Source organism: Muntiacus reevesi, chromosome 5, assembly GCF_963930625.1.
Source record: "Muntiacus reevesi chromosome 5, mMunRee1.1, whole genome shotgun sequence".
NCBI classification, from domain to species: domain Eukaryota; kingdom Metazoa; phylum Chordata; class Mammalia; order Artiodactyla; family Cervidae; genus Muntiacus; species Muntiacus reevesi.
Genome location: NC_089253.1, coordinates 75,753,097 through 75,764,260, shown reverse-complemented (window position 1 = coordinate 75,764,260; position 11,164 = coordinate 75,753,097). Strand labels below are relative to the sequence as shown.

The window sequence follows — 11,164 nt, the reverse complement described above, 5'->3', positions numbered from 1 at the left end:
CTATGTAAGTTCAAGTAAATAACCGGGGCTTCCCCACTGCCTCCCCGCGCGCTCAGAGGGTGCGGGCGTTAACGAGGGAACGCCCAGCTCCAACCTAGATAATCCCCGGGCGCACGGAGGAACCTGGAGCCCACGGGCCTCCACCCTCCAGTCTAAAACCTCACCAGGAGCGTCACATTCGCCCCCTCAAATCAGCAACCTGGAAAGTTTCTCTAGCTTTCGAGAGGCGGCTGACGGCAGCGCCACAAATAACGTGAGCCAGACCTCGCCGCCGGCCTCAACCTAGCGCCGCGCGCTAGTGCCAGCGGCAACCTCCGCCCGCAGGTGGGGGCGGGGCTCCGGGGATACCCGGGGGGGGGGGGGGGGGGGGCGTCCCGGACGCGGAGATCCGGGCTTCGCGCGCTGGGGAGGGAGCTTCCGCCCACCAATCCCGTGTCAGAAGACGGGCACACGGCCCCGTCCCGGCCGCGGATTGGTCCCTCTGGCAGGGCGGGGCCGTTTGGTGGTGGGTGAGCGTGAAAGAGGCGGGGTTGTGGCATCGAGGCCGGAAGCTGCGAGCGTTTCCCCGGATCTGGCTCCTCGTCGCCGGGCAGACTACGCTCTCGGTTCTCCACGTTTCTCTCAGGGCTGCCCCGAGCGGACTCCTGCGGCGACCGGGCAGACGCGAAACCCGGATAACCATGAGCGTGGGTTTCATCGGCGCCGGCCAGCTGGCTTGCGCCTTGGCGCGGGGCTTCACGGCCGCAGGTAAGCGCCTGAGGGCGGAAGGCGGGTGCGCGGAAGGTCCCCAGCTTAGCTTGTGACCGCCCCCCGCCGCACGAACGTGAGGGAATGAAGAAAGGGGAACTTGCGTCTGCTAGGGAATTAAGGATTTCCAAATCCCTAATAAGGGATTAAGGAGCAGGGGGGCACCAGCGACCGTCTCCACAACAGTCGGAGTGGCGTGGGTTTTGACTCTCCTCTCCCAAGGAAAACATGGGAACCGGGTGGGCCATGATCCCCAGTTGAAAAGCCCTGTCTTCTATAGGCATCCTGTCGGCTCACAAAATAATAGCCAGCTCCCCGGAAATGGACCTGCCAACGGTGTCTGCTCTCAGGGTAGGTGGGGCATGAGGGTGTAGGGAAGGCGACGGAGACCCAGGAGAAGGGTGGCCTGATGAGCTGAACCCCTGTGCTGTTCCGTGGCCGGCGTTGACCTCACCACCAGAAGCATCACTATCCTCCATCTTTCCTGGGGCAGCTCAGGGTGGTGCGAGCAGCCAGGCAGACCGACTTGGGTTCCAATCCAGACACTGGGGTGATTAGAAAGTTAGTTGAGGTTTTGATGTGTGAAAAGCACGTAGCACATAGTAGGTACCCAATAAAATAGTCACTTTGCTTCATCCACTAGCTCAGTTAAGGTACTTAGCTGAGGTACTTAGCTTAAGCAGTTAAGGTACTTAGCTGCTCTGAGCCTCAGTTTCCGCATTTATAAAATGAAGCCCACAGTAGTCACTTTGCTGAGCTATTCTGAGGTGTAAATGAGCATGTTGGGAAAGAACCTGGCAAGTTAGTTGTTCCTCTTTCTAAACAAAGAATATCCCAAGTCTTCACCCAAAACCTGAGCAGTGTGGGAGAGGATGGCTTATGAGGCAGGCGGCAGGTAACAGGCAGTGTCTGGGCCTGGGATGGTAGGTGTTGCCATCAGTGGAGGGCCTTGTTTCTTAGTGTGAAGTCTTAGAGGGGTGTCCTCCGTTACACCCCTGGACCGCACAGAGACCAGGCACCTTGATGAACATGTGTCCAGGGTTGGGATAGAGCCCTGCTTCTGACCATTGGGCACTTTCACTTTTCACCTTACCTGTGCCGCTTTTCAGCCATGGAGACGTCTTACCTGGCAGAGGGGTGCCTTGGGTGCCTGAGAACTGGTGGGGATGGGAGACAGCGATTTCCTGTTTGCCATGAGGAAGCTTGTCCATGTCCAGCACTCATTTGCCCAGTAGCAACACTGGAAAACGTCGAGGCAATGGGGGTAGGGGCAAACTCTGAGGGGAACAGGGCAGGGAATTCCAGGCTGCACTTGGCCATGTGAGCTTGGAGGGGTTCAGCTGCTCCTTGAGAGGTCCGTGGCTCATGAGGCTGCCACACACTGTAAGCCTGGTGGTCTCCTCCTGCAGAAGATGGGTGTGAACCTGACCCGGAGCAACAAGGAGACGGTCAGGCACAGTGACGTCCTGTTCCTGGCCGTGAAGCCACACATCATCCCCTTCATCCTGGACGAGATCGGGGCCGACGTCCAGGCCAGGCACATCGTGGTGTCCTGTGCGGCTGGCGTCACCATCAGCTCTGTGGAAAAGGTGTCCAACTCGGCCCCGGTGCCCCTGTGTGATGGGAGGCGAGGGTGGGTGCTGGTGGGATTGGCAGTTCACTCGGCCCTCTGCCTTCACCCCAGAAACTGATGGCGTTCCAGCCGGCCCCCAAAGTGATCCGCTGCATGACCAACACGCCTGTGGTGGTGCGGGAGGGCGCGACAGTGTACGCCACGGGCACCCACGCCCTGGTGGAGGACGGGCAGCTCCTGGAGCAGCTCATGAGCAGCGTGGGCTTCTGCACAGAGGTGGAGGAGGACCTGATTGACGCCGTCACAGGGCTCAGCGGCAGTGGGCCTGCCTATGTGAGGCCCTCTGGGGACCCTGGGGTGCACGATGAAGTGGCGGGCAAGCCTGGGCTGGGGGTGTTGCCCACCTCTTGGTTGAGGCTGTCTGGTGGAGGAGGTTGACCCTTGGAGCTAGTCATTAGGAAAAGACCTTTGCGCGTGCCCCTGAGTGCCTGCAGCCCCGGGGCTCAGTGATTGTCTTCACAGGCGTTCATGGCCCTAGACGCGTTGGCTGACGGTGGGGTGAAGATGGGCCTGCCGCGGCGCCTGGCCGTCCGATTGGGGGCCCAGGCCTTGCTGGTTAGTATCGTCTCCCTGCGTGTTCTGGACCCTGGTGTGGGGATGGGATGGGATTCTTAGGGCTCTCTGAGCCAGGACAGGGCTTGGTGGGGAAGTTGGAATAGGGATTGGGGAGGAGTGGGTGTGGAGAAGCTTATCACAAGGGGCACCAGCAGTTTTCTCCTCTGATGGCCCTTCCTGCCCTAGGGAGCTGCCAAGATGCTGCTGGACTCAGAACAGCATCCAGGCCAGCTCAAGGACAATGTGTGCTCCCCTGGGGGGGCCACCATCCACGCCCTGCACTTCCTAGAGAGCGGGGGCTTCCGCTCCCTGCTCATCAACGCGGTTGAGGCCTCCTGTATCCGAACACGGTGGGTCTCTCTCCTTTTCTGCCCAGGCCCTCCGCTTGGAGCCAGTCTCTGTCTTACAGAATGTAAGCTTACAGCTGTCAGTGTCTTACAGAATCTGCCTTCTGTGTCCCATTAGCACTGCTGGAGTCTGTGCTGTGTTAATAACCCACTTATTAGACTCTGTTAGCCTAAGGGTTTGCAGGCCTTACTTCATGTAATTCTTACACAGTTCTGATAACTGGGGTTAGCTTTGATTTCCAGATGAAAAAGTTGAGGTTTACAGATAACAGCTTTCCCAAAATCAAACAGATAGTAAGTGATGGAGGTAGGATTAGACTTCAAGTCTTTGACCCCCAATTCTGTGATTTTTTTTTTCCCCCACTCTCTCTCCCCCTGGCTGATCATAGATACCACTTGAAGCTCTGCATCTGTGTAGTAAGCCGTACTTAGTTAAATAGCACTTCTGAGAAGCTTAGGGGAGTGTTTGGTTTGGGGTTCTAAGTTCGGGTGGTATCAAGTCAGCAAGGGTTGGGGTTAAGTGGATGGGGAGATCTTGTGTATCTAGCTCTAGCTCCTGCTCCTCCTTCAACCTCTTGGGACTTTGCCTGCAGAGAGCTGCAGTCCATGGCTGACCAAGAGAAGATCTCCCCAGCTGCCCTCAAGAAGACCCTCCTGGACAGAGTGAAGCTGGAATCCCCTACAGTGACCACACTGACCCCAACCAGCTCAGGGAAGCTCCTCACGAGAAACCCAGTCCCAGGAGGCAAGAAGGACTAAGGCAGCCTGGATCTGCCCTCCCCTGTGTTCAGAGCCCTTGGCTGCGGGGGCCGTGCAGGGCGAGCTGACAGAGGCTCAATCAGCTTCAGGTCCTCATGATAAAACCACCTTCCATCTGTTGGACCCAGCAGCACTGGTTTCCCCTCCTGTCTCGTGTTAGAAGATGCTCTGAAGGGGTGGCTGACACTGGAAACCAGATGCAGACCTCACACAGTTGGAGGAGAGGGAGGCTGGGACTCCATTCAGAGCCCCAGCTCCATAGGCAGGCCTGGAGACCCTCAGTGGGTGACCTCTTCAACTGGGGTCCTCCCACTGGAGCCCACAGCAGGGTCAGTTTGTTGCTGAGTCAAGGTGTATGAAACATGACAAGGACTTTTCAAATTGGGGAAAAGAAGTTAGTGGCTTAGAATTATCACAATCAGAAATGCACATCTTAGACTGTGTTATATATTTTATTAGACTGTGTTATATTTAACTCTTGCTTCATTGGTGTACCATTGAAAATGTGTTATTCAATGTTGCTAAGTTTGGCTGCTTTAATAAAGTTTTATTTTTTATTACCTTGCTTTTCTTATGCTTAACCTCAAATCATCATCTTAGAGAACTCGAGGCCCTTGCCAGGTGTTCCTGGCTTCAGCAGGAGGGCACTGAAGTAGGGATGAGAAGAAATAGGGGCCAGGCCCTGACAGCTGTAATGACACTCTGCTCCAGCCCAGCCCCTAGGGTCAGGTGGGCCAATGCTCATTTCCATTTGTGGGGTCGGGGAGCGGGCAGCAACCTAGATGGAGGAAGCTGCCTGCCTTGCAGTGGGCCAAGCACTGCATCAGACTCAGACAAGTGCTCTCCGAGGGAGGAACTATTCTTTTCCTCACTTTACAGAAGATACTGAGGCCTAGAGGGGATCAGCAACTTCCCCCAGTTGGGTTGCTGGTCAGTCCTGTGGTTTCCCCGTGCAGGCTGTGTGCCTGGTGCTCTTCCCCAGCAGCTCCTGCTTGTGGCTTTGGCTGCAGCAGCAGCTCTGAGTTCACACCTTAATTTCCACCAGTTTTAACTAGGTGACCATGGAGAAGTTGCTGAGTGTCTCTGACCACAGGAGTTCATCCCTGTAAATAGAGGTCATCCTTCATCAAAAGGTTCTGGTGAGTATGTAATGATGAAATGAGACCGTGTGGAATGGCTCAGTAGAAACATCTAGAACATGTGGACCCTGGTGCTGGTGGAGCTCGTCCTAAGAATAAGATGTTAAATAAGTGGCCCCTAAAGATGTTAATAGATATTTCACCAAAGGAGATTTACAGATGCCAAATAAGTTCATGAAGAGATGCTCAACACCATTAGTTACGAAAGTCAAGCGTTAATTGCTCAGTCATGCTCAACTCTGACCCCACAGACTATAACACACCATTCTATAGACAGAAGAGTATGGCGGGCTATAGTCCGTGGGGTCACAGAGTTGAGCAAGCAAACTGGTCCAGACAAGCAAACTGGAATGGGTTGCCATTTTCAATCAAAGCCCAGTGAGATAGTACTTCACACCCACTAGTGTTGTGCTTCACTAAAAAGGATGATGACAAATGTTGTCAAGGATATGGAGAAGTTAGAACTCTTAGTATCTCTGGTAGGGATGTAAAGTGGTGCAGCAACTTTGGAAGACAGTTTGGTAGTTCCTCAAAAAGTTAAGCATAGAGTAGCCAGGCAGTTCCACTTGTAGGTACCAATCTGAGAAAAGAACATGTATCCAAGACAAAAACTTGCACGTGGATATTATGGCAGCATTACTCAAAATAGCCAAGAATCGAAAATAACCCAAATGTTGAAAAACTGATGAAAGGATAAAATGTGTAATACACACAATGGATATTATTCAATAATAAATGGGAAATACACATGCTACAGGCCTTCTCAGGTGGCTCAGGGGTAAAGAATCCACCTGCCAATGCAGGATACACAGGTTCGATCCCTGGGTGAGAAAGATCCCTGGAGGAGAGCATGGCAACCCACTCCAGTGTTCTTGCCTGGTAAATCCCATGGACAGAGGCGTCTGGAAGGCTATAGTCCATGGGATCGCAAAGGGTCAGACACAACTGAACCACTAAGAATGCACGTAAAATCAGATTATGGCGATTGTTGCACTAACCTGTACATTGTCAAATTGTACACTTAAAGTGATGAATTTTATGGTATGTAAGTTATACTTCATAAAGCTTTAAAAAAAGGAAATACGTTGCCCTAGTTTAAGTAGCTAGGAAGTAGTTCAGTCTCTCAGTCGTGTCCGACTCTGCAACCCCATGAGTCACAGCACGCCAGGCCTCCCTGTCCATCACCAACTCCCGGAGTTTACTCAAACTCATGCCCATTGAGTCGGTGATGCCATCCAGCCATCTCATCCTCTGTCGTCCCCTTCTCCTCCTGCCCCCAATCCCTCCCAGCATCAGGGTCTTTTCCAACGAGTCAGCCTTTGCATGAGGTGGCCAAAGTACTGGAGTTTCAGCTTCAGCATCAGTCCTTCCAATGAATACCCAGGACTGATCTTTAGGATGGACTGGTTGGATCTCCTTGCAGTCCAAGGGACTCTCAAGAGTCTTTTCCAACACCACAGTTCAAAAGCATCAATTCTTCGGCGCTCAGCTTTCTTCACAGTCCAACTCTCACATCCATACATGACCACTGGAAAAACCATAGCCTTGACCAGGCAGACCTTTGTTGGCAAAGTAATGTCTCTGCTTTTTAATATGCTATCTAGGTTGGTCGTAATTTTCCTTCCGAGGAGTAAGCGTCTTTTAATTTCATGGCTGCAGTCAGCATCTGCAGTGATTTTGGAGCCCCCAAAAATAAAGTCTGACACTGTTTCCACTGTCTCCCCATCTATTTCCCATGAGGTGATGGGACCAGATGCCATGATCTTAGTTTTCTGAATGTTAAGCTTTAAGCCAACCTTTTCACTCTTCTCTTTCACTTTCATCAAGAGGCTTTTTAGTTCCTCTTCACTTTCTGCCATAAGGGTGGTGTCATCTGCATATCTGAGGTACCAGGACTCAAATCCATGTCTGATACCAAATTCTGTCCTTTCTGCACTCAGCCTGCTGACAAGCTGTCTAAGGTGATAGGATGCTGTCCCCTCATCTCCTTCACCCCCTTCCCAGGCCTAAACCCACCAACATACATTTACTGAGGACCTCCTAGCTGCCAGGCCTCAGTCATGCCTTGGTATGAGTCCACCTGGCTCAGGTGAGTCCTCACCTGCTCAGGACCTCCCTGCCCTTTGCTTCTGAGCTTTGACCAGGTATGTACGGTCAGGACTAGGTTTCACCCAAGATGGTTGCAGCCCCAGTCCTCCAGGGCATGATTAAAGAGGGCCTCTCAAGAAAAACTGTTCTGGTCACCTTTCCACAAGGCCTCAGGCCTGCCCCCTCAGCTGCCCGCCTTCTTACAGGGCTGACCAGCCAGGGGTGGCAGACGCAGGCAGGCAGAGCCAGGGGCCGGCAGCTCCCAGTGGATACTCTGTCCGGAAGGTCTGAAGCATGTGGCCTGAGCCACCAGGAGAACACCCAAATGCCCCCTGCAAGCCTTTAGGAGTAAGAGCTGGCATTGGAGGTCAGGGCAGCCTTTCAAGAAGCGTGCTGAACGCCCTCTGTGCCGAGTGCCCTGTGAGGCCGGCGTGTGCCCTAGTCAGTGAGACTCAGTTCTTGTTCTGAATTGCACAAGACCAAGGACAGAGGTGAACACAGAGGGAAGTGGAAAACACGAGAAGGCAGAGGAAAAGGCAGCATGGAGACAGGTAGAGTGAGGAAGGAGCCAACCAACCCTCTGCCTGCACTGACCTCTCCCTGTTCCCCCAACTAAACTCTGGGAGCAGCCGGGCCTAGAGCAGGTGCAACCCCCATTTCATAACTGGCTTCTCTCAGGACACCAACCCCCAAGCACTCCCGCATCTATTGCCTCAGTTTCGCTCTCCTGTGAAATGGGGGCATGAACCTCTGGCCCAGATGTTAGCAATAGTTACTTTGAGGAAGTGGGATTGAGGTTACTTTCTTGCTTGATTTCTTTATTTATTTTGCTTTAGATTGTTGTTTATGATAAAGCAGGCAGAATCTCCATGGTTGAAAGACTTAAAAATGTTTTCACCAATCCCCACCGGCAGGCCATTTGTGGGACACAAACATACTCTCCTTCATCCTTGTCCCCATATGACCATAAGTTACTAAGCAACTCTCTGGGGAGGCCACAGGAGAGCCTGACTGGGCCTCTTCCCTCAGCATTCCCATGGTGTAGACAGGCCCTCGTGTGTATCTAAGTTCTTAAAGCCTTGACTTGTGCTTTCTTTCACCAATAAACCAGAACATAGGCAGAATGGATATCGTGTCAATGTGAGATCAGGAGTGTTCTGAAAATAAAATGCACCTCTTTTCAAGGTCCAACCCAGAGTGGATGGTGTGCTACCTTATGTAAGAGATGGGGAGGGAACTTTGCTGGTGGTCCAGTGGCTAAGCCTCTGAGCTCCCAGGCAGGGGGCTGGGTTCGATCCCTGGTCAGGGAACCAGATCCCATGTGCCATAACTAAGAGTCTGCATGCTGCAACTAAGACTTGTGCAGCCAAATAGATAAGTAAGTTTTAAAAGTGAAAGTGGGGATACAAAATTGGGTGAGGAAACTCTCAAAGGCTACACAAGACACCAAGAAGAGGGGAACTGGGGGGACAGAGGGAAGAAGGCAGATGGGGGCAGGGGTGGGAGTAAGCTATCTCATTATAATCCTTTTCGTACTGTACTGATTTAGGAATCATATGAAGGTGTCACCTAGTCACCAAATACATCCTGCAAACCTTCAGGGGCTGCCAGGTTGCTCTGGCTGTGCAGTGCTCTAGCATGACACATCTCCCCGAGGTGGTCAGTCAGGGCTGGCACTACCTAAGTGCCCCACTCTGGTCTTGAACTGCATCCAGAAACACTCTGGGCATGATCATGTCCTCCTTGGCAAAGGTAGACAGATGGTCTTCTGGGCATCAGTCTCTGTCCTCCACCTCGCCACCTTCTGGGTCACAAGCCCCCAGGATGGGCTGGAGCCTGGCTCTGGGCTCCTATGAAAACTCTGACTCCTCTCTAATGACACCACGTCTGTCGTATGATGATCATCTGTTTTCCTGTCTGGTTCCCCCACCAGTTTGGGTGCTTCCAGCAGTTGGGGGTGGGCTGGGTTATAGAACATCCCTCCTGGTCCTAGTGCTTGACACTCAGTAAACGCAGCTGAATGAATGCCTGCAGTCATGAATGAATGAACGACATCTATCTTGCTTCAGTGTCAGTTTTGGCTGTAGAGTACAGGGAACTATAGTCAATATCTTGTAATAACTTACAATGGAAAATAATTTTTTAAATAATATACATGTATGTGTATAACTGCATCACCTTGCTGTGCATCTGAAACACTGTAAGTCAACTATACTTCAGTAAAATATATATATTTTTTAAAATGTCAGTTTGGGCTATTTCTTGCTGTGCCTCCCGAGGCATCTGCTTTACTGAGGTGAAAGCCCCGTGCAGCTCCCAGCCTGTCTTTGGACCTGGTAATCCACTGTTTGTTGGGTTACCACTTGCTCTTATTCAATCAGTGAGTGTTTACTGAGCACGTGTGAGATGCTCTGCTTGTGCTTGATTGGCTGGGATGTGAGGGACCCAGTGAATTTCTATCCTTGCCAGTCTGTCTTGAGGGCACCTCAGTTACTGCACCCTGTCCCTCCCCCAGGGCTACCTGAGAGCTTTTTCAGCACGAGGACGCCTCAAAGGTATCAGCCATCTCATACAGCTTTGGAGTCTTTTAAGTAAGGTCAGTCCTTGGGAATGTTTAAGTAAAAAGGGACAGGAATAGAAATCAATTTGCTAACAGTTTTCAATAGGACTTCCCTGGTGGCTTAGACGGTAGAGAGTCCTCCTGCAATACAGGAGACGCAAGTGACGTTGGTTTGATCCCTGGGTCAGGAAGGTTCCCTGGAGAAGGGAATGGCAACCCGCTTCAGTATTCTTGCTGGAGAACTCCATGGACAGAGGAGCCTGGCAGGCTACAGTCCACGGGGTCACAAAGAGTCAGACACGACTGAGCAACTAACATACTTTCTACATGGAGAAATGCTCTCTCTTCCTTGAAAATAAAACCAGAAATGCACTCGGTGGGCTGCAGCAGCAATATTTTTGATTAGACATCAGAGACTTTTCCTGTCAATCAAGATACGTTGGTAGTGGTGACCCGGAGATGCTGAGAAAACTCTGCACCTCTCAGTTACTGGTCACCCTGAATCAAAGGTCTGCGTTCTAATCATCACTGGCCAGATGACCTCATGCAAGTCATTCATCTGCTTCGATTTCAATTGATCATTATTCCATTAAAATGGAAAAATAACACTAATTGTCTGCGCTTCTCCCAGGGTGGTCTCTGCTTCGGGTAAAGCCTCAGTGAAGCCTGAGTCACAGAGCAGTCTGGTGGCACCTCGGCAGATGACAGCATTGCCCTGACACGGAGGTCTGTGTCCCGCCCCCCACCTCTCGCCCCCAACTTCCTCCTCTCCCCCTCACCACGCCCCTTTCTGCAACCCCACAAGGGAAGGTTTCCCCTTCCCTGAGAAGGGAAGCCTGGCCAACATTTCTTGTCAAGCAGCATTTTATTTATAACCTAAAACAGAAACTTCCTTAATAAACTAACATATATTTTCTTCCTAAGTGCCAGGCCCTCGATTATATGTGCAATACATGTGATCTCATTTAATCTTTAAATGAATAATTATGAGGTAGTTACTATTTCCCCATCTTACTTATGGGAACACTGAGGTTTAGAGCTGGTAGGAACAAAGTCAATGAAGGGAAAAGTCTGGATGCTAGAAACCAAGATGCTTTTTCTGAAACACTGAATTGTTCTGCCTTAGCCAGGCACAGCTGCCCTCACTGACTGACATAAATGAGGGGTGTTCCTACCGGAACACAAGGAATGACCAGAAAACTAGGCTGGATAGGGATGCAGGCAGGGGATAAAGTGGAGGGGTCCCTGGCAGGTGCCTGGGAAGCGAACCCAGAACACAGGGGGGTCAGGACTGGCCTCATTACAGCCTTCACTGGGGATGGGGATCTTGTTTTGA

At 51.7% G+C, this 11,164-nt stretch overlaps 1 protein-coding gene across 1 annotated transcript; it reads left to right on the top strand.

Moving 5' to 3' along the window:
- Positions 1-538: 538 nt before the first annotated feature.
- Positions 539-4,601, top strand: PYCR2 (pyrroline-5-carboxylate reductase 2). Its single transcript, XM_065936748.1, has 7 exons — positions 539-747; positions 1,028-1,098; positions 2,157-2,336; positions 2,432-2,653; positions 2,843-2,935; positions 3,122-3,285; positions 3,876-4,601. The coding sequence occupies exons 1-7, from the start codon at positions 681-683 to the stop codon at positions 4,039-4,041; spliced, it is 963 nt and encodes a 320-aa protein (XP_065792820.1). The 5' UTR covers positions 539-680; the 3' UTR covers positions 4,042-4,601.
- The last annotated feature ends 6,563 nt before the right edge of the window (positions 4,602-11,164 follow it).